This window comes from Musa acuminata, chromosome BXJ3-6, assembly GCF_036884655.1.
Source record: "Musa acuminata AAA Group cultivar baxijiao chromosome BXJ3-6, Cavendish_Baxijiao_AAA, whole genome shotgun sequence".
Classification (NCBI taxonomy): domain Eukaryota; kingdom Viridiplantae; phylum Streptophyta; class Magnoliopsida; order Zingiberales; family Musaceae; genus Musa; species Musa acuminata.
Genome location: NC_088354.1, coordinates 1,507,973 through 1,535,217, shown reverse-complemented (window position 1 = coordinate 1,535,217; position 27,245 = coordinate 1,507,973). Strand labels below are relative to the sequence as shown.

At 38.6% G+C, this 27,245-nt stretch overlaps 2 protein-coding genes and 1 long non-coding RNA gene across 20 annotated transcripts; 1 reads left to right on the top strand and 2 right to left on the bottom strand.

Annotated features, from left to right (window-relative positions):
* The first annotated feature begins 1,332 nt into the window (after positions 1-1,332).
* On the top strand, positions 1,333-25,379 carry LOC135641214 (beta-hexosaminidase 3-like). Of its 18 annotated transcripts, XM_065156423.1 has the most exons (10): positions 8,033-8,095; positions 12,132-12,338; positions 12,421-12,519; positions 12,596-12,655; positions 19,966-20,031; positions 20,286-20,364; positions 20,718-20,781; positions 21,409-21,442; positions 23,994-24,244; positions 24,960-25,379. In XM_065156423.1, the coding sequence occupies exons 3-10, from the start codon at positions 12,437-12,439 to the stop codon at positions 25,124-25,126; spliced, it is 804 nt and encodes a 267-aa protein (XP_065012495.1). In that variant the 5' UTR covers positions 8,033-8,095; positions 12,132-12,338; positions 12,421-12,436; the 3' UTR covers positions 25,127-25,379. The 18 variants fall into 18 exon arrangements, 7 of the variants coding, with proteins under 7 accessions (XP_065012492.1, XP_065012490.1, XP_065012493.1 ...); XR_010497658.1 differs by lacking the exons at positions 8,033-8,095; positions 12,132-12,338; positions 12,421-12,519; ... (1 more) ...; positions 20,286-20,364; positions 24,960-25,379 and adding exons at positions 1,333-3,369; positions 4,202-4,527; positions 4,688-5,316; positions 22,891-23,119 and having other exon boundaries at positions 23,994-24,129; XR_010497655.1 differs by lacking the exons at positions 8,033-8,095; positions 12,132-12,338; positions 12,421-12,519; positions 12,596-12,655; positions 24,960-25,379 and adding exons at positions 1,333-3,369; positions 4,202-4,527; positions 4,688-5,316; positions 22,891-23,119 and having other exon boundaries at positions 20,286-20,781; positions 23,994-24,129.
* LOC135641212 (uncharacterized) lies at positions 12,915-15,646 on the bottom strand. The gene is made up of 3 exons (XM_065156416.1): positions 15,001-15,646; positions 14,097-14,906; positions 12,915-14,018 (listed from the first exon to the last, which is right to left on the bottom strand). The coding sequence occupies exons 1-3, from the start codon at positions 15,584-15,586 to the stop codon at positions 13,867-13,869; spliced, it is 1,548 nt and encodes a 515-aa protein (XP_065012488.1). The 5' UTR covers positions 15,587-15,646; the 3' UTR covers positions 12,915-13,866.
* On the bottom strand, positions 23,930-24,960 carry LOC135641220 (uncharacterized). Its single transcript, XR_010497673.1, has 2 exons — positions 24,713-24,960; positions 23,930-24,260 (listed from the first exon to the last, which is right to left on the bottom strand). It is a non-coding gene; the product is annotated as an uncharacterized LOC135641220 (long non-coding RNA).
* Positions 25,380-27,245: the final 1,866 nt, after the last annotated feature.

Sequence of the window (27,245 nt, the reverse complement as noted above, 5' to 3'; positions counted from 1 at the left end):
AAATTTATTAGAGGTTTTAGGATTTTTGTTTTTGCATGTACGATTTATTCTTACACAAATAAAGCCAAATCTATACGCCAAATTCTCCACATCTTAAGCTGTTAAAAAATCAACGCAACAAGTAATACTTTTGTTTCTTTTGACGGGTCTCTTCTATGGTATGACGGGGACAGCGACGTGAATCATGATTGACATCAATCACAGAGCAACACGTGTGGCCTCCCAAACCCTCGGATTAAAAGAAAAAAAATATATATTCTTTTTTTAAACAGTAAAAATAAATTATTATTTGGGGATTTCGATGTTACAAAAATACATCGATCTCTTCGTAAAACAATAAAATTTGTCGCCGTAGGAAGCCATATGGATATGCTCACAAGCGCAAATGCAAATTTGGCTTTGGACTCTTATCCGAATTCCAAATCATCAATCATCACATGAAGCCAAGAGGCTTTAACATCAGGATCTCCTTTTTCTACATGATCCATGGCAATGACACGTATAATTGTTGCCACCGAACTCCGATACGTGCTAACACAAGGGGGGGAGTTCATGCCCTCCTTCGAGTGGCTCTCGAGGCCAGTTCATGTGCAAACAAGGAGGTCGTGTGTGTGGCGATGTCGACCTCCTATTTCCCCATGACTTGTCCAATTTGTATCCATGATGTATGATTGGCACCAGTGCACCAAACAAGGGCCTGAAATCATGGGATTCCAAATCCAAGATCATGCACCAATCACACATCAACCTCAATTTGGCCATGTCGATCGATTAGACGCTAAGACCCATGACAATGACACGTGAGAAGCATGCACGAGTGGAGAATGTTACCTCCTTCGAACACACACCGAGCTCATCCATCCCTGCTGTCCTATTGGTACGGCCACGCAAAGGGGAAGGGAGTACACCACCGTATAAATATACTCCCTCGCGTACCAGAAAGAGGGTGTGTGTATATATATATATATATATATAAATGGTGGAGATATTTTGGGAGGAATAGACTAGTGTGTGTAGATAATAATGGATTGCCACGTACTATTTGTTATATATGTTGGCCTTTTGGGTCTACAGAAAGGATGGTGGGATTCGCAATCAGGCCACGGCGCCCTTTGCACGAGGGCCTCACTCTTGTCTTCTTCCTCCCCTTTCCCCGTCCTATACGCAGCTTTCCTTTTCCTTACTTAAATGCGCGTCGAGAAGAGAAGGAGAGACGTAACGATCCACAGTGCCTCTTTCTCTCGCCTCATCATTGCATACCGATGTAAAACTATGCATAAAACTCGAACAGTACTACCGTTTACGTGAGCACTCGTGGGAAAGCAAGAGGACAAAGATAAATCGCACGAGTGTGCTTCGTCAACCTCTGGCTTCTTCCCATGGACGTACGAAGGCGAGGCAGAAGAAGCCCAGACTGTGTATACATCGTCCATCGAGGCGCAAAGCTCTCAGACACACACTGCGCCCTGCAGAAACTGTCGCAGCTTGATTTTGTTCTTTTGAGTTTGGAGCACGATGGAGTCATCTCTCCTCCGAGGGGTGATGGCCGGTTCATCATCAGAAGAGCTTGTGATGAGATCGTGATCCTTCCAACCAACATGTTGCAGGAAGAACCCAAGCTACTCTGCCGTAACACCCCACTCTTGCCTCTGTGCCTTACGAAAACCTTTTGTTTGGTTCGGGATTTGTCCTTCTTGATGTTGCTGTTTGGGCGGATTTGGTGGAAGTTCAACATATGATATCAGTCGCTCAATCATGCGATGTATCAACTCTAACCTCATTCCGACTCAATCATTGCTCTCTTCTGCAGCTAATATAGTCTACACTTACCAACCGGGTTTGATGTCCATCTTCTCTCACATATGATGTCTTTTCCAGCCTTTCTATCACCCAACGAAAAGGGTTGCAAGAATTAATCAGCTACATCCAACCTATATTTGTTTGACATTTCTGTGCCACATTGCTTTTTGACTCCGTACGTTGACGCCGAAGGAGTCCTGCTCTAGTGGAAGCCATTGCATATCTTAAGCATCAGCCGTGGAATACAACGCCATTGCCAACTTTCTGCTGAATAACTTGCATTATCCACCGTTCCACCTCGAGCTCCTCAATGGATTCCATGACAAATATTGCAGACCAACATCCCGCCAGACACTTGGTTCCTTTTTGATGTGGAGGCAAACATGTAGAGTGCGTTTTGGCTCTGACTGCACTCTGTCTGACACCGACACAGCTTACACGAGACCGTGACGAAGGAAACCAAAAACCTCATTGTGTTACCATCATATACGTACCCATCTGTCACAGCACGACACTCAGCGCCCAGAAGGAAGAAAGGAAACACTGGAATGGTGTTTTGAGGCGGTGTTCTGATAGAAGCACGTATCTTGGGAATCTATTTGGGCCGGCCCATCATCGGAGCTGATGTGGTTCGGGTCAAAATCGTGATCAACCGCGGGCCCAATTTGTTTGGATAGCAGATCATGCGGATGGCGATGATAACCCGACCCGATTCGCTCCCATGACGGATCCGACTTGCCATCCGCGAAGGAATGAGTGTTGGCGACGAGAAGCCGCGGAGCACAGCACCAGGGAGGGTTGCTGAGTCGTCGTCATACACTAGTCAAGGTCCGATCTTTGTCCCCTTCTTTCCCCTCTCTCTCTCTCTCTGCAAGCGCGCTGTTTGATCCACCGGCGGTGCCATTGGAGCACAAGATTCGAATACAAGATTAAAGCAATATTGAGGGGTTTGATGATCTTCGACGAATTCAAATCCACCCGGATGTAGCATAACCTTGGCGAGACCGGTGGAAAAGGATACGCGGATCCGTCTTCTGACCGGATGACGGGAAACACAGGATATGGATACGCTTCGTGAAGGAAGATGCTGCGATCCCGAATCTCCGATCGGCAAAGTTGAACGTAATAATTGAAATTGGCTCCCAGCCGCTCAAAGTGGAAACGTTTTTGGGGCTTTTAATCGGCTCGATTGCTCTTCATGAAATGTCTTTAAAAAAGAGGATTTTTTATGTGGGGAATTAAAATGGTTGGCTTTGAGGGTTTAGATTCTGATGAGGACCCGTGAGGGTGGAAAGGCAGAGGTTTTGGTCGTATTTACAGGGAAATATCACGGGCACTATAGTCATTTCATTCATAAGGAAATGTTTCTTCGATACTAGGGTTTTGGTTCCCGATAACCCTCCGAGAAACCCATTAATGGCGGCTCCGCAGAACCTTCCCCTATGGAGCGCCGCGCCGCGCCCCGAAGAGTAGCCTTTGAGCTTGCGAAAGAAGAATAGTAGAGGAGGTGGAAGCAGCTGTCTGAATAATGGCGTGTGTCCTCGCAGCATGCCCTCTCCCCTTCCTCAGGTCTTGTTTTTCCTTCTCTCTTATCCTCTTTCGAGGGTTTCAAGTATTTAGCTCCTCTGCCCCAGGAATTATTTTGGTTTTGCTTCAACATAATTGCATTTAGAATGTAATTTTTTTTTCTTTTATCATTTGAATTTTATAAAATTTGACTGGTAGGATATATCTGACAAGAGAATTTATTCTATAATGAAAAATTTTGAGACTCAATAATTTTCTTGTATGTTTTTTTTATGGAGATTCCTTTTTTTCTCCGAGTGAAGCACGATTTGGATTAGTAGCTTCATTCTTGTAAGTTCTCTCGAATGCTCGAGTGATAAGTTAGTACCTATTGCTGGCAGCAAGGAAATCTGAGGGAAAGGAAAATAGAAGTTTTACTTCTTCTCTGATTGGAACTTGTATTTCATCTTTTTGTCAGAATTTGATCGTTTTATCCATTTGCATCCGAAGGGGTTTTCATTTCTCTAATTAATGTAAAATGCACGGAGGAGTCACACCGGGCTTTTTCATTTGCTTGAGGGCGTGCTTTGTTAATATGCCAAAATGTTGTCATAAATCCGCCAACAAGCCTAAGGCTGGGCTTTTCTATTGCCATGACTAATTTGATTGTATTGAATACAGATGCGAGAGAGCTTTTCATGTTTATCATCATCTGGTAGAAATTAAGGCTCCTTTTTTACGTTTTTGTAGCTTCCTGACCAGTTTCTTCGGGGATTTTTGGTTACATGTATTCTTCGTGATGACAAATCTTTTATATGCTCCTTTAACAACAAACTTTTCTTCAAATTATTTGAAATGTTAGTACGTGAGATCAGTGATGCTTTGGATTTTACAGTGGGCAGACGGATTGCAAGATTATGATTTTTCAACCTAGTATCTCTCGCCTAAATTGTTCAAGACTGCAGAAGTGGTGTATTTCAGCAGTCTCCAGGAAAAAATCACGACCACTTGATGTGGAAGATAACAATAGTACAGAAAGTACTGATGAAGGATCTAAGAAGACTCCACGGACTCCAAGACATTCTAGAAAGAAAGTTGCTGCAGATATTGCGGACAAGAGCTCTATGGAAATGGTTACTAGTGCCAATGAAGAAGAAAGCAGCACCGTGGTGACTTCTCCTGAAAGCTCTAAGAAAATTAGTAGAAGAGGCCGGAAGAAAGGTAAACGTCCTTCCGGAGTTTCTATAATTCCCTTTTTGCTTCATATGTCTTTGTTTTTAGTTAAAAAGTTGTTCATGTTCTAGAATTTACTGTCGCCACTAGAGCAAATTCTGGGGCTTGAAGTATATTTTTAAACAGCTCTGAATCTTGATACCTGCAGCTAGTTCATCGTCAAGCTCAGAGGAGGTGAAACTTGAAAAGAAAGCCACTAGGCGAAGGTCTTCAAAAAAGGTCAACAAAACAAATGAGAGTATGGATAAAGAACTCGTTACTCATGAGGAACTCATAGAGACAAAATTTCCCGGTAGTGAACAGCGGGAGCTGCAACTAGAAGATGATGGGGAGGATATCAGTTATACTTATGGTTGGCCACCTCTAGTTTGCTGCTTTGGAGCTGCACGATATGCATTTATACCTTCTGGAAGGCCAGCTCATAGACTGATAGACCACAAGATCCATGAGTTGATGAAGGATATGTTCTGGTCACCAAATAAATTTGTAAGAGCACCTGGAGGGTCATCGTCCAGTGTTGCTGTAGCTCTTGCAGCCATAGGTGGTCGAGTTGCATTCATGGGAAAACTTGGGGATGATGAATATGGTCAAAACATGCTGTATTATTTGAATGTTAACAATGTACAAACTCGATCAGTCAAGCTTGACGGTTCAAAATCTACAGCAACATCCCATATGAAGATTTCTAAAAGGGGCGGCCTACGACTGAGCTGTACAAGACCTTGTGCTGAAGATAGTTTCTTGATCTCTGACATCAATGTCGATGTTCTCAAAGAGGTACATGCACTTTATAAAATGATCTTCTGCATTATTTTGTGTAGTTTTTTATAATTAGGTAATCTTTGATATCCAATGTAGCAACTTTTAGATTATCGTAATCTCAAATTCTGCTTGTCTATCGGTAGCATTCTTTCCTTTTCCTTCCGTTTACATCAGAAAATATTATCTGCGACAGTTATACACAGTCCAAACCTATTTTCCAGGAAGCTGGATGCATAGTACTGTTTACTGCTTGAGTGGATTGCAAATTTTTCTGTGCAACCACATGGTTATCCATATGCTTTAGTGCTCTTGTTCTTTTTATGTCTCATACAAGATAGTTAAAAAACATACTAGTCGGTTTCCACTTGGAAAAATGTCTACTTAGTTCTCTTCTCTTACACAATATAGTGACGTATGTTCACATAGTTTGTTTGTCAATATTTCTATTTACTGTGGTTGTCACACAATTATTAGTTAAATTTTCAATCAAAGTGCTCGAGCCTTGTGAGAGGACAGAGGGAGCCGCGGAGGTCCACCTTCGCATAGATGGGGGTGGTGTGGTGCTTCGAGGGTGAGGGTAATAACAAGGTAAGGGGGTGCCTCAGGCCACGGTCTTGATGCACTCGCGGACAGGCCCAACTTAGTATGCAGCAAGCAAAAGAAGAACAAACAGAAACACGCCGCTGCAGCTTGTGTCTTTCCCAAGTAGGGGAAATAAGTGATGGCAGTGGAACTTCTCTCTTTCTTCAGAAGAGAGTAGTTGGCATGAATTGAAGGGCATCAATGGTGCTGCAAAAGAAGAACAAACATTAACACGCCGCTGCAGCTTGTGTCTTCACATATGTATGTGTCTTTCCCAAGTAGGGGAAGTAAGTGATGGCAGTGGAACTTCTCTCTTTCTTCAGAAGAGAGTAGTTGGCATGAATTGAAGGGCATCAATGGTGGGTTGAGAGAAAAGAGATGGGAAGGGTAAGGTATGGGGTTCAGTCAGTAGTTGGGACGAGGTGTGGAGGTGCGGTTACTCTCTCCCTCCCTCTTTTTATATGCATAGTTGTAAGAGAAGCACAGGAAGAGAGAGAGAGAGAGAGAGAGAGAGAGAGAGCAGTGTGCATATACATAGCTATAAGAGAAGCACAGGAAGAGGGGTTGAATTTCCAAATGGAAATGGCAACTATTGTTGCGCGGTCCCTCTGCTTACTTCCAGTGTACATAATGGAAATGCCATAGCTATTCCGTTCCCATGTCCATAATAGCATACTCGAAGGATGTGACGTATATGTACATTTATACGTTCATAGGCATACGGTAATCAGGGATGAAGAGAAGGAGCAGGGCAGCGTGGCACGAATAGCGCCACATATTATGTAATCTAGACGCGAGCTTCGCCCCAAAGTAAGTAGCGGGTAATGGCGCATCATCATCGTTATGGGGCGGATGTGTCACGCACCACCCAATTAATGATGGTGATGGTGGGTGCACATCGCCTGGGTGATGATGACGGCGAGATGTAGGCAGATGCGAACCATGTAGCTTTGAGTGTATCGCCATGGTTGAACTGGCCCATTTTGATCTGACTCCCAATGGTGGTACCTCCGAGTCCCACATCTTTCCACCGATATGAAGATGATGTGCCCTGGTAGATGCCTCCGTCGTGACAGACGGTTGTTTTCCTGGATTCGTTTGATGAAGGGTCGGACGGTTAAATTCAAGATGATGTATTGACCAACAATCAGGTTACGATGATCTCATCACCGTTCGACATGAAATCAACGGTTCGATGCTCAAGATCATTCACATTTATCTCATTTATCTTGTGACGGACCAACTATAGGTATCGGATGGAGACGTGGTGGAACCAATATATATACTTGACTCGTATCTTGTTATTGTTGCATCGTGATGCGCTCGAAACATCTCTCTCATCGCTAAGTCGTGTAAGAGGTCATGTAGCGATGTACTTCTAGAAAAGGGTTAGGACCCGATCACGAAAAGGATCAATCCATTAATATCATGATTAAAAAAAGGTATATATACGAAAAGAGATTTGAAACAGTTTAACAAGTCATTATTTCAGATGAAATTATTGAGAGTGATGAGGGAGAGTGAATAAGAGATGCCACGGCATGTCTCTCTATCTTTAGGGATTTGTGTCAACTATCATGCTGAACCGAGCAAGCTTTGATAATTATTTTTTTCATTCATGATTTTTTAAAATCAATATTTTCATCAATTTCGAATTCATGATTTTTTAAATCAATATTTAAGAGCATAATTCTTACATATGCTTTCAAATATGTCAAATGTAAGTTCTCATCATTAATGATAAAACACACATCATATGTTGATTTTTGGATAATAATTATGATCATTAGCAACCCTCACGTATTCATAGAGGTTTATCCATCACTCTTCTCCTAATCTAGCTTACAAAGTCATAACTCATATATGAAGATCTTACTCATATACAAAGAATTTAGTATGACTCTAGATAACACCTTTTAACACTAACTCAGATAAACTTTAGATTATCTTCCAACATTATGTAATTTCTTTTACAGGTTGAATAAACATGGAATGAATGAATCTCAGGGCTACAAGTATTTTGTTTTGCGTGCACAAAAAAATAGCATTATCACATGGATATGAAGTCATCAATTGGTATGAATTCTACATCCGGATGAATTGTATGTCCTCGGTTGTTTCTGCTCTAAAACTTGTGTTCCTTGATGAACAGGGAAGAGACTTTCAACAACTTTGGGAGTCAACTCAGCCCAAAAACTGTGGTTCATAACTGGTATTTTTTCTTGATCTGCCATGTTTGTTCTAATTGGTATCAAGCAATACATATGCTTTCAAATATGTCAAATGTAAGTTCTCATCATTAATGATAAAACACACATCAAATGTTGATTTTTTGGATAATAAAACACAACAGGACAATCTTCAATAGCTTCCAGAAACACAACTAAGAAAGGATAGGAAAGAGATGAGAAAACAAGTACCACTTGTCCTAATTTTTCGACCACCAAGCCTGCAAGCACAAAAGGAAAATTGTCTTATGTCAGTGATGACACCAACACAATCGATTCAGATCGATGTACACATCGATAAATCCAAAATTTCAACATACATTCTGTGTTTTTGGGGGGTGGGGGGATCTGATGGACGAAACACATGAGGTTTTTGAATGATGCAAGATAGTCCATAATATAAGCAGTAAACTTTTGTTTTGACTAGACAGATTGGAAGTTGAAATAATGGCATCAAGAGCATAATGCAATTAACATTCTATAAGAAATAATGATCTGATCTCATTGGTCGATAAGTTTGTGCTTCATTAGTTTGTTCAGTTTGCCATGCAGACCAAAGGATGGATGATGAAAAAGCAAACTGTTACTATATATATACAGAGTCAAGGTTTATAAATATGTTTATTTTGACTAATATTAGACACTTTACAACATCAACTACAAGTATGATGAATGATGGATGGTCTCTGTTCCCATGCATCATCATGGTATCACTGAATACATGAGGGTTATTAATGATCACAATTATTATCCAAAAATCAACATTTGATGTGTGCTTTATCATTAATGATGAGAACTTACATTTGACATATTCGAAAGCATATGTCAGGTCCCGTGAGCGACGTCTTGTTATTATCCTCCTTGCCTGCCATTGGACTTGTCCCGGGTGCATCAAGACCGTGGCCTGAGGCACCTCCTTGCCTTGTTATTATCCTCACCCTCGAAGAAGGACAACGTGAGCGACGTCTCTCGGCACCTTTCTCGCCGTCCGCCCGTGATCCCGGGTGTCAGGTCCCGTGATCCCTCGAACGGTCTACCTGTGATCCCGGGTGGCAGGTCCCGTGATCCCTCGAACGACGCTACATAGCGTGGGGGACCCCAGCAGGTCTCTGGGGTCCCCCACGCCTTGTAGCGTCGTTCGAGGGATCACGGGACCTACCACCCGGGATCACGGGCAGATCGTTCGAGGGATCATGTGACCTGCCACTCGGGATCACGGGCGGACGGCGAGAAAGGTGCCGAGAGACGTCGCTCACGGTGTCCTTCTTCGAGGGTGAGGATAATAACAAGGCAAGGAGGTGCCTCAGGCCACGGTCTTGATGCACCCGGGACAAGTCCAATGATCTCCTTCTCCGGCCCGCTAATCATCTCCGCCACCTTTATTAACATTATGATTGTGCTTCTTCGCATACACATACGCATACTTACTGAGGAGAATAAGATCACAAAAGGATGTCCAAAGTGCGTTAACTCAGAAACAGGAGATGATCGGAAAGAATGGAACACAAAAAGAAAAAAAGAGAAGGAATACGGACGAGCATGAGGAAGGAAGGGGAGTGGCAGACATGGCAGCGCTGCTGTACCCCACCTCCCACATCTGCTCCCCCCGGTCCCGCTACGCGTCGTAAATCACCACGACCGCCATAGACTCCACCATCCTTATATAGCGGCCAATTATGACGGTGGCGAAAGTGAGGGATGATGCAAGTGTTTCTCTCTCTGTCCTCTCACAAGGCTCGATCACCTAGTATTCGGCAAGCAAAAGAAGAACAAACAGAAACACGCCGCTGCAGCTTGTCTCTTCAGATATGTACGTGTCTTTCCCATGTACGGGAAGTAAGTGAAACTTCCTCTCTGTACACGTCGCTGGCAATGGAACTTCTCTCTTTCTTCAGAAAAGAGTAGTTGGCATGAATTGAAGGGCAGCAATGGTGAGTTGAGAGACGAGATGGGAAGGGTAAGGTATGGGGTTCAGTGGTGCGGTTACTCTCTCCCTCCCTCTTTTTATATATAGCAGCAGTTCATCAGTCACAGAGAGAGAACAGAAAAAGACCAGATTGAGAGAGAGAAAGAGAGCAGTGTACATATAAATAGCTGTAAGAGAAGCGCAGGAAGAGGGGTTGAATTTCCAAATGGAAATGGCAACTATGGCTGTCGTGGTCCCTCTGCTTACTTCCTGTGGCAGCAGAGCAGGGCAGCGTGGCACGAATAACGCCACATATTATGTAATCTAGATGCGAGCTGCGCCCCCAACAAGGGAGCCGTGTGGACGGTAAGCAGCGGGTAATGGCGCATCATCATCCTTATGGGGCGTATGTGTCAGACACCACCCAATTAATGATGGTGATGGTGGGCGCACATCGCATGGGTGATGGTGATGACGGCGAGATGTAGGCAGATGCGAACCATGTAGCTTTGGGTGTATCGCCATGGTCAAACTGGCCCGTTTCGATCGACTCCCAATGGTGGTACCTCCGAGTCCCACAGCTTTCCACCGATAATAAGATGATGTTCCCTGGTGGGTGCCTCCGCCGTGACGACGGTTGTTTTCATGGATTCATTTGATGAAGGGTCGGACGGTTAAATTCAAGATGATGTATTGACCAACAATCAGGTTACGACGATCTCATCACCGTTCGATATGAAATCAACGTTTCGATGCTCAAGATCATTCACATTTATCTTGTTTGGGTGAGGTCGTCTCAATTGACGAACCAACTATAGGTATCGGATGGAGACGTGATGGAACCAATATATAAACTCGACTCGTATCTTGTTATTGTTGCATCGTGATGCGCTCGAAACATCTCTCAACGCTAAGTCGTGTTTGAGGTCAGATAGCGATATACTCTTAGAAAAGAATTGGGACCCGATCACGAAAAGGATCAATCCATTAATACCATGATTATATATATATATATATATATATATATATATATATATATATATATATATATATATATATATATATATATATATATACGAAGAGAGATTTGGAGCAACTTAATACGTCATTGTTTCAGACGAAATTGGTGATAGTGATGAGGTGTTCCCACTGGAGGTGCGGGGGGGCAGGGCGGTGGCGGCGAGGGCTGGCGCGGGCGAGCCGTGCAGTGGATCGGGCGCTACCGTGGCTGCACATGCCCCGCTGGAGCGGCTCGCACGCCGCCACCACTCGGCAGACGGGGTCTCCCCACGCCGTGTTGTGCATGTGACGGAGTTCACGGGTGGGAGTTCAGAGGGGTGTGAGGGATCACGGGACCTGTAGGGCAGGCGCACTTGTCCTACGTGCGCTTTCGCCTGTGCCTGCTCCTGCTCTTGTGAATCCCTCTCGATTGTCGCGCGACGATGTCGACGTCTCGTGGTGGCTGTCTCTGTTACTTATGATTTCCGATAACACATGATCATTGGCCATTGAAACGGGACCCATAGAACTAAGGTGTTTAGGCGGATGAACATTTACGCGTCGCATGAAATACTGGCTTTACTCAGGTCACTGTCGTGGTCATTATCACCTCACGAGTTGGCTTTTGAAAGGGAGTGAGTTCACGTCTATAAAATGGTTGTCGTAGTACAAGACCAAGTACAAGCGAGTGATTGTTTGTAAGAGATGGCTAAGGGTAAGGGTGTCATTCTATTTTTTTATATATTGCTAATCTTATTGATTATATCCATGACAGTCACAGGGCAAAATACCAAAGACTGTTGCGCTCGCCGCTTGAAATGCTGCCCCCCTAGACAGCATCTTTTGCTAATAGCACTATGTAGTTTGTAGTTTTAAATTAGTCTTTTTATTTATGTATGTGAATGTGTGAGTAAATGTTATGGTATGTTTTAATATTTTAATATGTAGGAGTATGTTTTTATTTTGTATGAATGAATGATACTATGTTAAATCTATGAATGGAAATGAGGAGTTTAAATCTGTGTTATCCTGTGTCATGGTAAAACTTTTGCTATTTCATTATGCACAATATATTTTTCCTTTTTTTTCTTTTGTTCTTTTTTTTTTTTTTTCAGGTTTGAGAGGGTCCGGTACTTGGCGTCGACAAAGAAAGAGTACTTGACGCTCTGCGACTGAGGGTCCGGTACTCATCGCCTGCCATTGTTAGCCTCCCACTCGGCATTCGGGTCGTTGAGTCTGCGAGAAGGCATTCGAGTCTTACTAGGCTCTGGGCGAGCACAAGGCCAACCACCGGAAGCCTAGCAACGGTGTCAAGGAATTTAGTATAACTCTAGATAACACCTTTTAACACTAACTCATATAAACTTTAGATTATGTTCCAACATTATGTAATTTCTTTTACAGGTTGAATAAACATGGAATGAATGAATCTCAGGGCTACAAGTATTTTGTTTTGCGTGCACAAAAAATAACATTATCACATGGATATGAAATCATCAATTGGTATGAACTCTACATCTGGATGAATTGTATGTCCTCGGTTGTTTCTGCTCTAAAACTTGTGTTCCTTGATGTACAGGGAAGAGACTTTCAACAACTTTGGGAGTCAACTCAGCCCAAAAACTGTGGTTCATAACTGGTATTTTTTCTTGATCTGCCATGTTTGTTCTAATTGGTATCAAGCAATACATATGCTTTCAAATATGTCAAATGTAAGTTCTCATCATTAATGATAAAACACACATCAAATGTTGATTTTTTGGATAATAAAACACAACAGGACAATCTTCAATAGCTTCCAGAAACACAACTAAGAAAGGATAGGAAAGAGATGAGAAAACAAGTACCACTTGTCCTAATTTTTCGACCACCAAGCCTGCAAGCACAAAAGGAAAATTGTCTTATGTCAATGATGACACCAACACAATCGATTCAGATCGATGTACACATCGATAAATCCAAAATTTCAACATACATTCTGTGTTTTTTTTGCAGGAAGGGGGGAATTTGAGAGAGGCAACACATGAGGTTTCTGAATGATGCAAGATAGTCCATAATATAAGCAGTAAACTTTTGTTTTGACCAGTGATTTAAAAAGCGCTAGGCGCCAAAAGGCGCCAAGGTCCAAAAACGCCCGAGGCGCTAGGCGCTCGCCCAGGCGCTCACCCGAGCGAAGCGAGGCGCTAAAATATAAAAATATATAATATAATTAATAAATATAATTATTTAAAATTTTAAATAAAAATATGCTATTAAATTAAGAAAATCTAAGATACAAAATCACAATGTCACATTAACAAAAAGTTTCAAAATTCAAAACATTAAAATTTTACATCAAAGTCATTCATCATAATCAATATTATCGTCATTTTCACACAAATCATCTTCATTGAATTCGTCTTCTTCCTCTTGTTCTTCGATTCCTTCCTCTTCATCAAGATATGTTTCATTCTCTATGTCTTCAACAATAGCAGGAGCCGAGCTTGATGCTTTTGCACTCATTTTTCTCTTTGACATCTGTCTTGTATATGTTTGTAATTCTCCAGCACCTGAAGCTCTTGCCACATCTCCCCACGTCAATCTATCATCTTCAAATACAAGCTCGTCTTCAGCATCTTGCAAGTTAGCACCCATTTCTCCTACTAACCACTCATTTGAATCATCAATATCTTGCAATGAGATTGAATCAAATCTATTTTTCAAATCATGACGAGTCTTCAAAGCTTGATTATACTTTATGTAAACAAGATCGTGCAATCGTTGATGTTCTAACCGATTTCTTCTCTTCGAGTGAATCTGTCATGTCATATAATTTAAAAATATATTAATACATATATCTAAATAAATAAATTAATTAAAATAAAAATATTTAGTAATACTTACATGCTCATAGACACTCCAGTTTCGCTCACAACCCGAAGCACTACATGTCAAACTAAGTACTTTGATAGCAAATTTCTGTAAGTTCGGGGTGGAATTTCCAAATAGACTCCACCATTCAGCTGCAAAATTTATGTTATTATTAGCAATAACATAGTACCATAATATATATGAAATTAATTATATCAAATTATTAATACCTGGAGAGGTAGTTGTCCTGGATCGAACGGCAATTGGAATTCCAAAAAGACCTTCAGCATTTTTATATAAAGATAATTCATGAATAATCTTATCTTGAACCTCAATGCTGGGAACTAATCTTGCAACACACTGATATAACCCACTCAAAACTTCTGCATCAAATCCAACAGATTTAATCTTATAAAAGAATTCAGGGTTCAAATAATATCCTGCTGCATGTAAGGGACGATGAAGTTGACAATTCCATCTTTCGTCAATGATTGTAAAAATTTTCTCATATTTTTCTTCATTTTCATTAAAAGATCTTTTAATCGTCTCCTTTGCTCTATCCATAGCCTCATAAATATATCCCATTGCAGGCTTATTTTCATTATCCACCAACCGAAGGACTCGAACAAGAGGGCCCATTACCTTTAATATATAAACTACATGATTCCAAAAGGATGGCATTAAGATGATATCAGCAGCCCTCTTGCCTTTTGCTTCTTTTGCCCATTTGCTTGTCACCCATTTCTCAGAGGTAAACATATTTCTCAGAGTATGTTTTTGACGATGCACGCTCTGTAATGTCAAGAATGAAGTAGCAAATCGGGTAACACCATGTCTCACTAATTCTTTATTCCCTGTAAATTCTCTCATCATATTCAAAGCCCCAATGTGATTATAAAGAAATCCAACAACAAAAATTGCCCTTTCTAAGGTTTTCTTGATTTCTAAGATCTTTCCAATATCTTCCAACATTAAATCAATACAATGTGCTGCACATGGAGTCCAATACAAGTGTTGTCTTTTTGATTCAAGCAATTTACCTGAGACAAAGGATAACAAAAATGATAAGACTTAAGAATTTAACACACTTAATTAAAGATAAAATAATTAACAAAATCAAAAGATGAATATTACCAGCTAAAACATAGTTGCTTCCATTGTCGGTTATGATTTGAACGATATTTTGTTCTCCAATTTCTTCCACGAAGTTGTCAAGTAAATCATATATCTTGTCTCCAGATTTTACAAAAGATGAAGCATCTATTGACTTCACAAACATAGTCCCCAAAGAACAATTAACCATAAAATTAATTATACTCCTGCGCCTCCTGTCAGTCCAAACATCTGACATAATAGAGCAACCACGTGTTGCCCATGATTCTTTATGACCCTTTAGTAAGTCATTTGTATAATTCAACTCTTTTTGCAGCAATGGAACTCGCATCTCATAATAACTTGGAGGTTTTAATCCTGCACCATATCTTCCAATAGCTTCAATCATATCCTTAAAACTGTCTAAACGAGTTGTACTAAGGGGAAGACCAGCCTGATAAAAGAAGCGAGCAATGTGCTGAATTGTTCTTCCTCTTATTTCTTTATCACAAGCATCACTTATATTTGTTTGTCTCAATTTTGAGCCTCCTGCTTGCCCTTGTTGTTTCTGGGATCCTTGAAGCATATATAGATCCATCGGTCCTTTTCTACCTTTCTTAGTACTCATAACTTCTTTTCCCTTTTTGTCGTATACTCTTTTTTCACTTGGGTTAATACTCGTAGAATAATCTTCTTCTTCATCTCTGATTTGTTCAACATTGTCTTCTGGTAAATTCCCATAAGATTCATTCTTTTGTGTCTTCTTTTCATTCATATAATTCAGCAACTCTTCTTTTACCTCAGGTGGACATTTTTTGCAAGCTGCTGCATTCTTGAAATTTCCTACTAGATGTTGTTTTGCACGAAAAATACCACCTCTGGTAGTCTTATCACAGAATATGCAAGTCACTGCATTAGGATCTTTCGGATCCTTCAAATAATTATACTTCCATGCAGGATCTTTTTTTGATACCACTGGAGACTCTATTGAGTTGCTTTCTGCACTTGCCATTTATGTTGAAACCTAACAATAATTTCAAATAAATAAAAATTAATAACATTAAAATCAAAATAATATATTATTAATCTATTAACAGAAAATTATTTATTTTAAAATTCAAATAAACTTAATTATTTTACTGAGCTTGATGGAGAAACGAGGAAGCAGCAGCGAGTGGGAGCGGCGGTGGCAGCAGCGGCGAGCGGCGGCAGCAGCGGCGGCAGCAGCAGCGGCGAGCGGCAGCAACAACAGCAGCAGCGAGCGGCGGCAGCGGCAGCGGGAAAGGGAAAGGGAGAGGAAGGCGCGAGCAGCGGGAGGCCTCGAGGGAGGCGCGAGCAGCGGGAAGGCTCGCGGGAGGGCTCGCAGGAGGCGAGAGGGCTCGCGGGAGGCGCGAGCAGCGAGAGGGCTCGCAGGAGGCGCGAGCAGCGAGAGGGCTCGCGGGAGGCGCGAACTGCGGGAAGGCTCGCGGGAGGCGCGAGCAGCGACACCGGCGAGCAGCGGCAGCGAGCGACGAGATCGCGATCGGGATCGGGATCGAGAGCGGCAGCAGCAGCAGGTTAGTGTTGGGTTAGGGTTAGGGTTAGGGTTGGGGTTATATCGGTTTAGTTGGTTCGATTGAACCAACTAACAACCGAACCAGGACCGAACCAGACCTAAAATTCTGGTTCGGTCGCCTTGGTTTACCCAGGCGCTCGCCCGAAGCGCCCAGCGCCTGGGCTCGGGCGAGCGCCTAGGCGGCGCCTGTTTGAAGCGCGCCGCCTGGGACATTAGCGAGGCGCTCGGGCCTCGCCTCGCCTCGCCCGAGCGCCTAGGCGAGCGCCCGAGCGCCTTTTGCAATCACTGGTTTTGACTAGACAGATTGGAAGTTGAAATAATAGCATCAAGAGCATAATGCAATTAACATTCTATAAGAAATAATGATCTGATCTCATTGGTCGATAAGTTTGTGCTTAATTAGTTTGTTCAGTTTGCCATGCAGACCAAAGGATGGATGATGAAAAAGCAAACTGTTACTATATATATACAAAGTCAAGGTTTATAAATATGTTTATTTTGACTAATATTAGACACTTTACAACATCAACTACAAGTATGATGAATGATGGATGGTCTCTGTACCCATGCATCATCATGGTATCACTGAATACGTGAGGGTTGTTAATGATCACAATTATTATCCAAAAATCAACATTTGATGTGTGTTTTATCATTAATGATGAGAACTTACATTCGACATATTCGAAAGCATATGTAAGATATCTTTCCCGTGTCAAAGTCAACCAAAAACAATTTTGATGAGATAGCTCAAGTCAGCAAAATATTCGATATATATCCCTCGATCATGAGAGATCTATGATATGATTTATCCAAAGCCAATAAAAGAAGATTAGATGGGCTCCGGAAAACAGTGGCATAACACATGAAATCGGCTAAACTATAAATTCTGAGAAATCTTTTTGATGAAAGAGGGATGCTCGACATAAAATACCTAGCGAGAAACCAAATACCCCCTCGGGAACTAAAGAGAAATAATTAGACAGATGTAAGAACACAAAAAGTCATATGAAAAGATAGATTTTGAGATATAGAAAAATCGATTGTTGAAGTTTGTTCGATTACTCGCCACATAAATCCCTAAAGAGAGAGAGACATGCGGTGGCGTCTCTTATTCACTCTCCCTCATAACTATCACCAATTCCGTCTGAAACAATGACGTATTAAGTTGCTCCAAATCTCTCTTCGTATATATATATGTATATATATAATCATGGTATTAATGGATTGATCCTTTTCGTGATCGGGTCCCAATTCTTTTCTAAGAGTATATCGCTATCTGACCTCAAACACGACTTAGCGTTGAGAGATGTTTCGAGCGCATCACAATGCAACAATAACAAGATACGAGTCGAGTTTATATATTGGTTCCATCACGTCTCCATCCGATACCTATAGTTGGTTCGTCAATTGAGACGACCTCACCCAAAAAAGATAGACTATCTTACATCATTCAGAAACCTCATGTGTTGCCTCTCTCAAATTCCCCCCTCCCCGCAAAAAAAACACATAATATATGTTGAAAATTTCGATTTATCGATGTGTACATCGATCTGGATCGATTGTGTTGGTGTCATCACTGACAATAAGACAATTTTCCTTGTGTGCTTGCAGGCTTGGTGGTAGAAAAATTAGGACAAGTGGTACTTGCTTTATATATTCTTCAAGATTTATTTAAGATTATAAATAGATTTTTAAAATTTATATATTAAAATTTATATTTCTTTTTTTTTGTATAAATCCCTAATTAAAAAAATATTTTCATATTCTTATTATGTAACTCAAAATCATAATAAATTATTAATATTATGATGATTCTTAATATGTTTATTTAAAAAACTAGAAAAATATCTTGTTATGATCGATGCAGCCTTTGTTGGTAAAATCTTTGATCGTAAATCTAACCATTATATCGTTTAATATTATTCTTTAAGTTATATTTATATAACAGACTCTTTTATATTTATTAAGCAATTCGATGAGTTTTCAAACATCATTCTAGTCATTAATTTCAATTCTTCTTTTATTGCATCATACCATTTTTCAAAATCTTTGCTTTTCAAAACTTATGAAAACAATGAGAAATTATTTTAATTTCTATATCATAATATAATTCTTGTAGATATTATATATAATAATCATAAAGAACATATCTCATTTTGTTCTGACTTTTTTTTTAAACTACCGATTATGATTGTTCTACATGATTATTAGCTATGACATTAAAATCAAATAAGAGTTTCTCATTATTATTTTATTATTCACCTAATCAATTCTTTTAATGATTTGAAGAATAACAATCCCTTGAAAATAATAAAGGAATATCAACTTGTATTTTCTCAATATAAAGATTAAATTCTAAGATTTTCACTCCTACTTATTTGTTATTTTCTGAAAATTCTGCATTATTAGATTTAATTATCCTCATACTATGATTAAAATAATTATATATATATATATATATATGAATTTTTTTGGATAAATAATAAAATATTTAGAAATAGATATTAAATCTAAATTTCTTTAATGTGAATTGAAGATCCACATATTTTTAGGACAAAATGCAACGTTTCAAGTTGAGTATCCTATCAGTTCATAATTGAAAAAAAGATGATGAAATTGATGTGCTTCAATGGCATATCGTGGATATGCAATCCTTCCCCTTGGAGATACCATCATATCCAAGACTGTGGGCTGGTTCATACTCCTACCCTGAGCGAGATACTAAGGCTGATGCTCTTGAAATCGCACAGTAAGCAATGAATGGCTACTTAAGCATCCTTTTCAAGGTTGTGGTATGTTTGTTCTTGGAGATTGTCACACTGGCCTAGCTCTGATCATTAACCAGCCATCTGTACCTAGCTCTCAACAAGTTATACCTAGATCACTACAGGCATATGACTTTTTAGGACAAAAAGTTTGCATACAGATATATTTGAGTGTAACAGACATCTGAACTAAGAAGAAAGTAATTATTTTTTCTTATGTGATGTCTAGTTTCCTTTCATCAGTTGAAATATTTTTTCTTGCAATGTATGACCCATATAATCTCCATCACACTACTGTTGTCAGTGTCTCTGCATCATCCCCTCATGCACATTTATCAGTGGCACATATGATCAGACTTCTTAAAATATACTTAAGTTTTAATTACATGCTAAGCAGGCCTACTTCTTCTCTGTGGTCATGCACATATATTAGTGGCACATATGACCCTCTGCTCTGATGAACATTGAACAAACCCCTAAGAATATACATTCTGGTGACAAGAATTGGGGACAAAAGCTCCTGTATGATGCCTCACATGCATAAATTATCATCTGCACTTGTGTATGTTTTTAAATGGTTCATATGTGTATACCTGTAATTTATATATCAGTATGAGTTTTATGGAGCTTCTTAGTTTCTTCATGACTGGATCTTTTTGTACTTCTAAACAAGAATATTTTCAGGTATGCAGAAAGAAGGGGAGTAAACGTGTTGGTTGAGATTGATGTGCCCGGCCATGCTCTCTCATGGTAGATAAAGTCCAATGGCCTTTTAGCTCTTATTTTGTAGTATGGATTTAAAAATTCTTGAATTTTTAACTAAAAGAAATCATGTTGTTATTATAGTAACTCATACTGCTCTTGGTGATCATAGCCTGCATCTCCAAAGATGTCTTCTTTTCTGCAATGCAATATTCTTTTTCAATTTATTTGATTTTTCTCTGTGAATTGGGTTGGGAGTGATTACACAACTCAGATAAAACTCTATAAATTATCTTTTGTAGGGGTGTGTGCTATCCTGATTTGTGGCCCTCAGCTGAATGCCAAGAACCACTTGATGTCAGTAAAGAGTTCACATTCAAAGTAATTGAAGGAATTCTTTCTGATAAATTTTCTTCTTCTTGCTGTTTGCATCTAATACAATACGGTTTCAGTGATTTAGATGTTAACAAGACTAGCCACACATAATAATCAGGTTCCCAGAGGCACCTGACAAATAAAGCCAGAACTATCTACAAGATTAACAGCAGAGTTTGATCATATCTGCAATTGATAATATTGGATGAATACAATACAGTGAATTGATACTTTTGATGTGACTTCTTTTCTAAGAATTTATTCTCAAAGTTCATGTTATTTTTAGTTTAGAAAAGCAAGTTAGATTATCTTTCATGATGGTTGTTAGATGAATGACTAATTCCTGATTAATGTTTCAGATTTCACTAAGGTTTTCAAGTTCAGGTTTGTCCATTTGGGGGGGGGGTGATGAAGTTAACACAAGTAAGCTCATACATTTCCTGTTAATTGTAATAGCACCTCATTTGTTTATGCCTCAACATGTTCTTTTTAGTCATCATGGTCAGTGGTGGGCAAACTTGAAACTTCTAGAGACAACGGAAACTATCAAATACTACTTCACTGATTTAACTTTCTTTTTGGGTCATTTCTTGACATTTGATCTTTACAAAGTCACTTTTCATGTTTTCCTTTTGGACTTTATTTTTCTACCATTCATGTTTCATTTGATGTCTCATACAAATAGCAAAAGATGGCTTTAAGAAACAATTGTTTTAGAAGTTTAGATACTTCAAATCAAAAGGTTTTGTTTTAATTTTGGTTACTGGACCGAGACATATCGAGTCTCAAAAAAAGATCTGAAGAAAAAAAAAGAAAAAAGGTTAGTGTCATCCTATGCCAGCTATATTGGGTGGTACAAGCCATGTACCACACATACCATCCGGTTTACTCTGGTCCACGTACTAGTAGGTTATGGAATTGGTAAATACCGCTCATACCAAGCCACACCAGGTGATATTATTAACTTTAATTTAATTTAATATTTTGAAGTATGCAAGTGTTTCTTTTTTTTTTTTTTGCATAATATACCGCTTTTGTTGTGGATTTCAGGCTGCTGGACCAACACTCCTCGTATAATTGAATGGTATGTATCCTTACAAACCCAAATTTTCACCTTTATAGAATTTATTCATGGCATAGATCATAGTTTCTTCTACCTCTAATAGTTTTTATCAAGACAACTTCATCGTTTATCTACATTCATTAGAATGCCCATGTCTTTCTTTGGGACTTAAATTTTATAGTACATTTTCAGCCTTTAATTTCCATTCAAATTTCGTATCAGCTTTGCCCACCTCTCTTGAGGAACAAGTTGATGATTACGCTTAAGCAAATTTTCTTACTCAGTGAATTTATAATTGTTTTGGAACAAAAACTTATTAAATATCATGAGAGAAGGGTTTTTGAAGTTTGAAAAAAAAAAGGAAACTTAGGTTTCACTTTTTCTAAAAATTATCAAATATTTAGAATAACTTTGAAATGACTAACATAGTTCTAAATGATCATCATTTTCTTAAGGTATCAAAATAGGTGTTTTCATAATTTGATTCCTTTAAATTTTGAATTTGTTTTGTTTATCTAATTTTATCAAATTTAAGTTAAATTTACAACTACTTCGGCCAAAAAATCACTTGAATATTATCTTAAAAGGTTTTCTGAATTTTTATCCTTTTAAAACCTGGATCATACTATTTTTGAATGAGATTATACTATCTTTAGGTTCCTATTAAATAAAATTTAACCCCATTAAATTTTTTTTAGGAAATTAAAAAAAATTATAAGCACAAATACCTATGTTTCTAATTTTAGTCTTTAAAATAGGTATTTTCACTGATTAAAGCCCTTAAAAGATTGAATTTGTCATTATCTAAATTAACCTAGTTTAAGGTGAATTTACCACCACCTTGATCTAAAAAACCAGTTAAATATTGTTTTTCTGAAGTTCTATTAAAAAATTATTTTCGAGACTAAGAGTTATATTATTTCTGGAGTCATATTAAAAACAGTATAATCTTATTAAAAAAGAATAACTCATGATCCACTTTTCTCAAAAACTATCAAATTTCCAAGATACTTTGGAAATGACTTACACAGACTTAAATGATTTTTTCTATTTTTTACCCTTAAAATGATGAATCTATGTTAATTTTATAAATTTGGCCAATTTATGATGAATTTACAACCACTTTACCCGAAAACCACTTGTATATTATTAGAGAATGTTTTTTTAGTTACATAGTTTTCAAACAAGGTATATTGTTTTTGGAAACCTATTCTAAAATAGTATAATCCTAATAAATAAAGTGTAATTAAGATAAGTCTTTAACATTGGTATTTTCACTGATTTCGATCCTTAAAAGATTTAATTTGTGTATTTATTTAATTTTGGCTAATTCAACATGAATTTATAACCACTTTGAGCAAAAAAAACATATAAATATTGTTAGAGAAGATTTTTCGAAGTTGAGAGAAAATTTTTTGGAGACCTATCTTATGTTGTTTTAAAATGAACAAGGTCACATTATTTTTTAGTGAGCTGTCGTAACTGAGCTGTCGTCAACCATATCACGCACACCATTCCTCGATGCTCCTCCGCAACGCTCGTAACTGAGCTGTCGTCAACCATATCACGCACACCACCATCACCATGACCATGGGCTCTGGGTTCTTGCAAGATATGGGATGCTACTGTTGCTGTCAGCACACGATGAGTGCTGTTGTTTCGGATAGCCTACCAAATGGCAAGAATGATAAAGATATGGTAATTATTTCTCATTGGTTCCCAAGGGGGTGTTTGGTTTCTCGTGAGGTATTTTACGTCGATCATCCCTCTTTCATCAAAAAGATTTCTTAGAATTTATAGTTTAGCCGATTTCTCAGAATTTTCGGAGCCGATCTAACCTTCTTTTATTGTCTTTGGATAAATCAGATCATAGGTCTCTCATGTTTGAGGGATATATATCGAATATTTTGCTAACTTGAGCTATCTCATCAAAATTATTTTTGGTTTACTTTGACACGAGAAAGATATCTTACATATGCTTTCAAATATGTCAAACGTAAGTTCTCATCATTAATGATAAAACACACATCAAATGTTGATTTTTTGGATAATAAATGTGGTCATTAACAACCCTCATGTAATAATCGATACCATGATGATACGTTTGGAACAGAGACCATCCATCATTTATTCATCATACTTGTAGTTGATGTTGTAAAATGTCTAATATTAGTCAAAATAAACATATTTATAATCTTTTGACTATGTACATGTATAGTAACAATTTGCTTTTTCAGCATCATCTTTTGGTCAGCATGGAAAACTGAACAAACTAATGCAGCACAAACTTATCATCCAATGAGATCAGATCATTATTTCTTATAGAATGTTAATTGCATTATGCTCCTGATGCCATTTTTTCTTTGTCCAATCTGTCTAGTCAAAACAAAAAGTTATGATGATACACTATTTTACATCATTCAAAAACCTCATGTGTTTCCTCTCCCAGATCCTCACCCGAAAAAAAAAGAAAAATCAGAATGCATGTTGAAAATTTGGATTTATTTATGTGTACAGCGATCCGGATCGATTGTGTTGGTGTCATAAGACAATTTTCCTTGTGTGCTTGCAGGCTTGGTGGTGGAGTAGCACAGAAGGTGGTGGCGGCCGGAATGAGATGCATTGTGAGCAACCAGGAGAAGTGGTACTTGGATCACTTGGATGTCCCATGGCAGAAGTTCTACATGAATGAGCCCCTTACAAACATCTCCACGCCTGAGCAGCAAAAATTGGTCATTGGTGGTGAGGTGTGCATGTGGGGAGAAAGTATCGATGCCTCTGATATCGAGCAAACCATCTGGCCTCGTGCTGCAGCTGCTGCAGGTAATACTGGCGAAAACTAAGCATTAAAATCTCGGTTAGATATCAGTTTCCATAACCTACCCAACCAATATAAGACCGGTATATATATAATTGAATAAAATAGAAAAACAAATTAAAAAGTAATGGTATTGTATTGCTATCGAACTATATGTTCCAATATCGGCATTCGGTCAGACAGGAAACATCAGTCCATGCATATTCGCATACAGATCAATTGAACATTTCAAAATGGTAATATCTTTATTGGTCTGACACTAGATGTGTGCATTGACAAATTCACAAACTCAGCATGAGTCCACCATCTTTTGTACATCTGAACTTGCATGTTTGTAGAACAAGTGATATCTTCTTGTGCATCCAAAGTACTGTGGTAGTATAGAATATCAAACTTGCCAATACAAGATTTATGATATAGAGGTAAATAATTCTACTTAATTTTTTCATATGAAAGATTCAAGAATAACCAACCTGCACCAAACCAGCCGAGTGCTACCTCTGCTGTCTCCTTACTTCGACAGAATCATATTATCAAGTTGTCTTCTTCAACATGCATGCTACTCATATCTGAAAAATGTATTGTGTAGTATCAAAAGCAGAGATAAAGATCAATACTTGTATAAACTGTTTGTCAAAATTCACGCCATTGTTAATTAAGTGTTTCTGATCATCTTTCGTGAATCTACCGAATTCTGCAATCGATTTGTTTTTTCCAAAGAGAGGTTGTGGACTCCTCTTGACAAACTAGCCAAGGACCCAAGGCAAGCCACAGGAAGATTGGCTAGATTCAGATGTTTGCTCAACCAAAGTGGGGTTGCTGTTGCGCCGGTAGCAGGACCAGGCAGAACTGCTCCATTGGGCCCTGGTTCTTGCTACAAGCAGTGAACAGCCATTAAGATCATCGACAGCAGTGCTTGCATGATGCTAAGAGAGGATCAGCCATTGTTGCCGGCCTTTATGGGGGGTAAATTAGTATTTATATGACAATAGTTAATCAGTTTCTGCTGAAATCTTGCTGATTATTGTCATTCAAGCAAACCCAAAAAATAAAATTTCTGCTGTGGAGCAAATGTGACATAATAATGTTTCTTTTTGTCGATCGTTGACATGTTTAAGATTAACAAATTAGTTTTCCTGATATCTGAGTTCTTTGCATCTTCTTCTTATTTAGTTCTATGCTGTTAGCAACAAAACAGTTCAAATCTCTCAGCAGTCAGATTTCTCATCTCTTTCCTATCCTTTCTTAGTTGTTGTTTCTGGAAGCTATAGAAGATTGCCTTGTTGTGTTATTGGAGCAATACATACCACGATAAGATCCATCCATGCTGATCAAGCATGACCACCTCTTTCATTACAGCAGAGTCGAGCAAATCATCTCATCTCCCGGGTGATCGTCAAAGTCATAAAGAAGGAGACAAAATGGTCTCTCTGTACACCCAACCATACCCCAAAGAACAAGAATTCACAAGCGACGGCTAATCATCCCATCTTTTGCTGCTTTCCAGAAGCAAAACATCTTGCATTAGCGATCGTTTCGATCAATCACGAGACAACCTTATGCAACAACAGATCAATCACGAGACAACCTTATGCAACAACATCACGAGACAAGTTTAATGAAATAAATGCACACCAAATTAACATGACGGACAAGTTTCAGATCCTCTTTGGCTTTCAATCGCAAATGGTATTTTCTGGTCCAGTGTAGCTTTTTGTGGAGGTCAAATGTTGATTTCTTCCAACAACAACCTAAATCATATTCCAACTCTCTTTCGATGCTGTGGCTTAGTAGAAACGATGCCAAGTTTTGCAATCACAAGCCTCATCCTTCCTTCTTATCGTGCAATGAAAGTTTGAAACTCAAACAACATGTATGTGAAAATGCTTAGTTGGGCATGTGTTATTATCAGTCCAGGGAGTTCTCCTAACTTCAATTTTATGCTTGAAACTGATGGCTCATTCAGTGAATCAGAATTGGGTTTATCATCGAGGATGACAGTGGAAAGGTCGTATAATATATTTTAAGGCTAAAACATCATATAATAATAGTATAGTGGTGGAGATTCTGCTACTGCTGCTGATGCTCCACTATGTCTAAATATTTCTGTAAATTGTTCCTAGACCCCCTCAGATTACTAATGGTGTTTGGCTTATAATAACCTGAATATACTAATATATATATATATATATATATATATATATTGTTTCAAGTGTAGATTGCATAAATAATGAAGAGCCACCTCTTGGGAGATCGATATAAGATACCACATCCTACGTGTGGTCGACACGTGATCGACATCTCAATCGACCCTCGATATCATTAATGTAATCATCTTTTTAGATTCGATGTACTACAATAGCACAAAGGTAATTAAGCCAAGAGCAACGAAGGAGTACCAGTTTTCAAGGCTCATCGTAGAGGATTCCTCAAGTACATTCGATTAGGGATGTGAAACACTATTCGATTGTCTCCTTGAGAAATCCGAATGGAAGGGATATTCGATTGTCAAAAGGATGTATATGTAAAAACTCTCGATGTTACAACCATTTTGTCATATTTAAAAATAATATAATGATATAAAATAAATTTAATATTTTTTAATATGATAAAAAAAAATTAATACAAGAATCTTGAGGATAACACTCCGTACTACATTAGTGTTCTCAACACCACTAAAATAAAAAAAATATTAGCTCAAATTTTTCTCTCTTGTAGCGAAGACTTAGAAATGCGAACAAGAATATGTATATCTAATTTTACCCCTTTTGATTTCCGGTGAAAAGCTGAATTGCTAAACTTGATGAGATTTGTAAATATGCATTTTCAATTTAACCCTCATATATATGGGATGGGTGAAACATTATATTGTATTGTTAATCTAAACGTTAATTCAATATTAAAAAAAAATAGTAATTCAAGATTAATAAGCGCATAATCTATGGGTTATTTTAATCTAAATATCTTATTTTGATATTATTATATTATTTTATTAAATGACAATGA

What these genes read in the sequence shown, in the direction of transcription:
- LOC135641214 (XM_065156420.1), top strand. Translation starts at nt 3,329, where the DNA reads ATGGCGTGTGTCCTCGCAGCATGCCCTCTCCCCTTCCTCAG. An exon ending in TGCCCTCTCCCCTTCCTCAG is followed by an intron (nt 3,370 to 4,201) that starts GTCTTGTTTTTC and finishes TGGATTTTACAG; the next exon opens with TGGGCAGACGGATTGCAAGA. An exon ending in ATGTCGATGTTCTCAAAGAG is followed by an intron (nt 5,317 to 19,965) that starts GTACATGCACTT and finishes GAATATTTTCAG; the next exon opens with GTATGCAGAAAGAAGGGGAG.
- LOC135641212 (XM_065156416.1), bottom strand. Translation starts at nt 15,586, where the DNA reads ATGAGTACTAAGAAAGGTAGAAAAGGACCGATGGATCTATATATGCTT. An exon ending in AAGCAACTATGTTTTAGCTG is followed by an intron (nt 14,907 to 15,000) that starts GTAATATTCATC and finishes CCTTTGTCTCAG; the next exon opens with GTAAATTGCTTGAATCAAAA. An exon ending in CAGGACAACTACCTCTCCAG is followed by an intron (nt 14,019 to 14,096) that starts GTATTAATAATT and finishes TAAATTTTGCAG; the next exon opens with CTGAATGGTGGAGTCTATTT.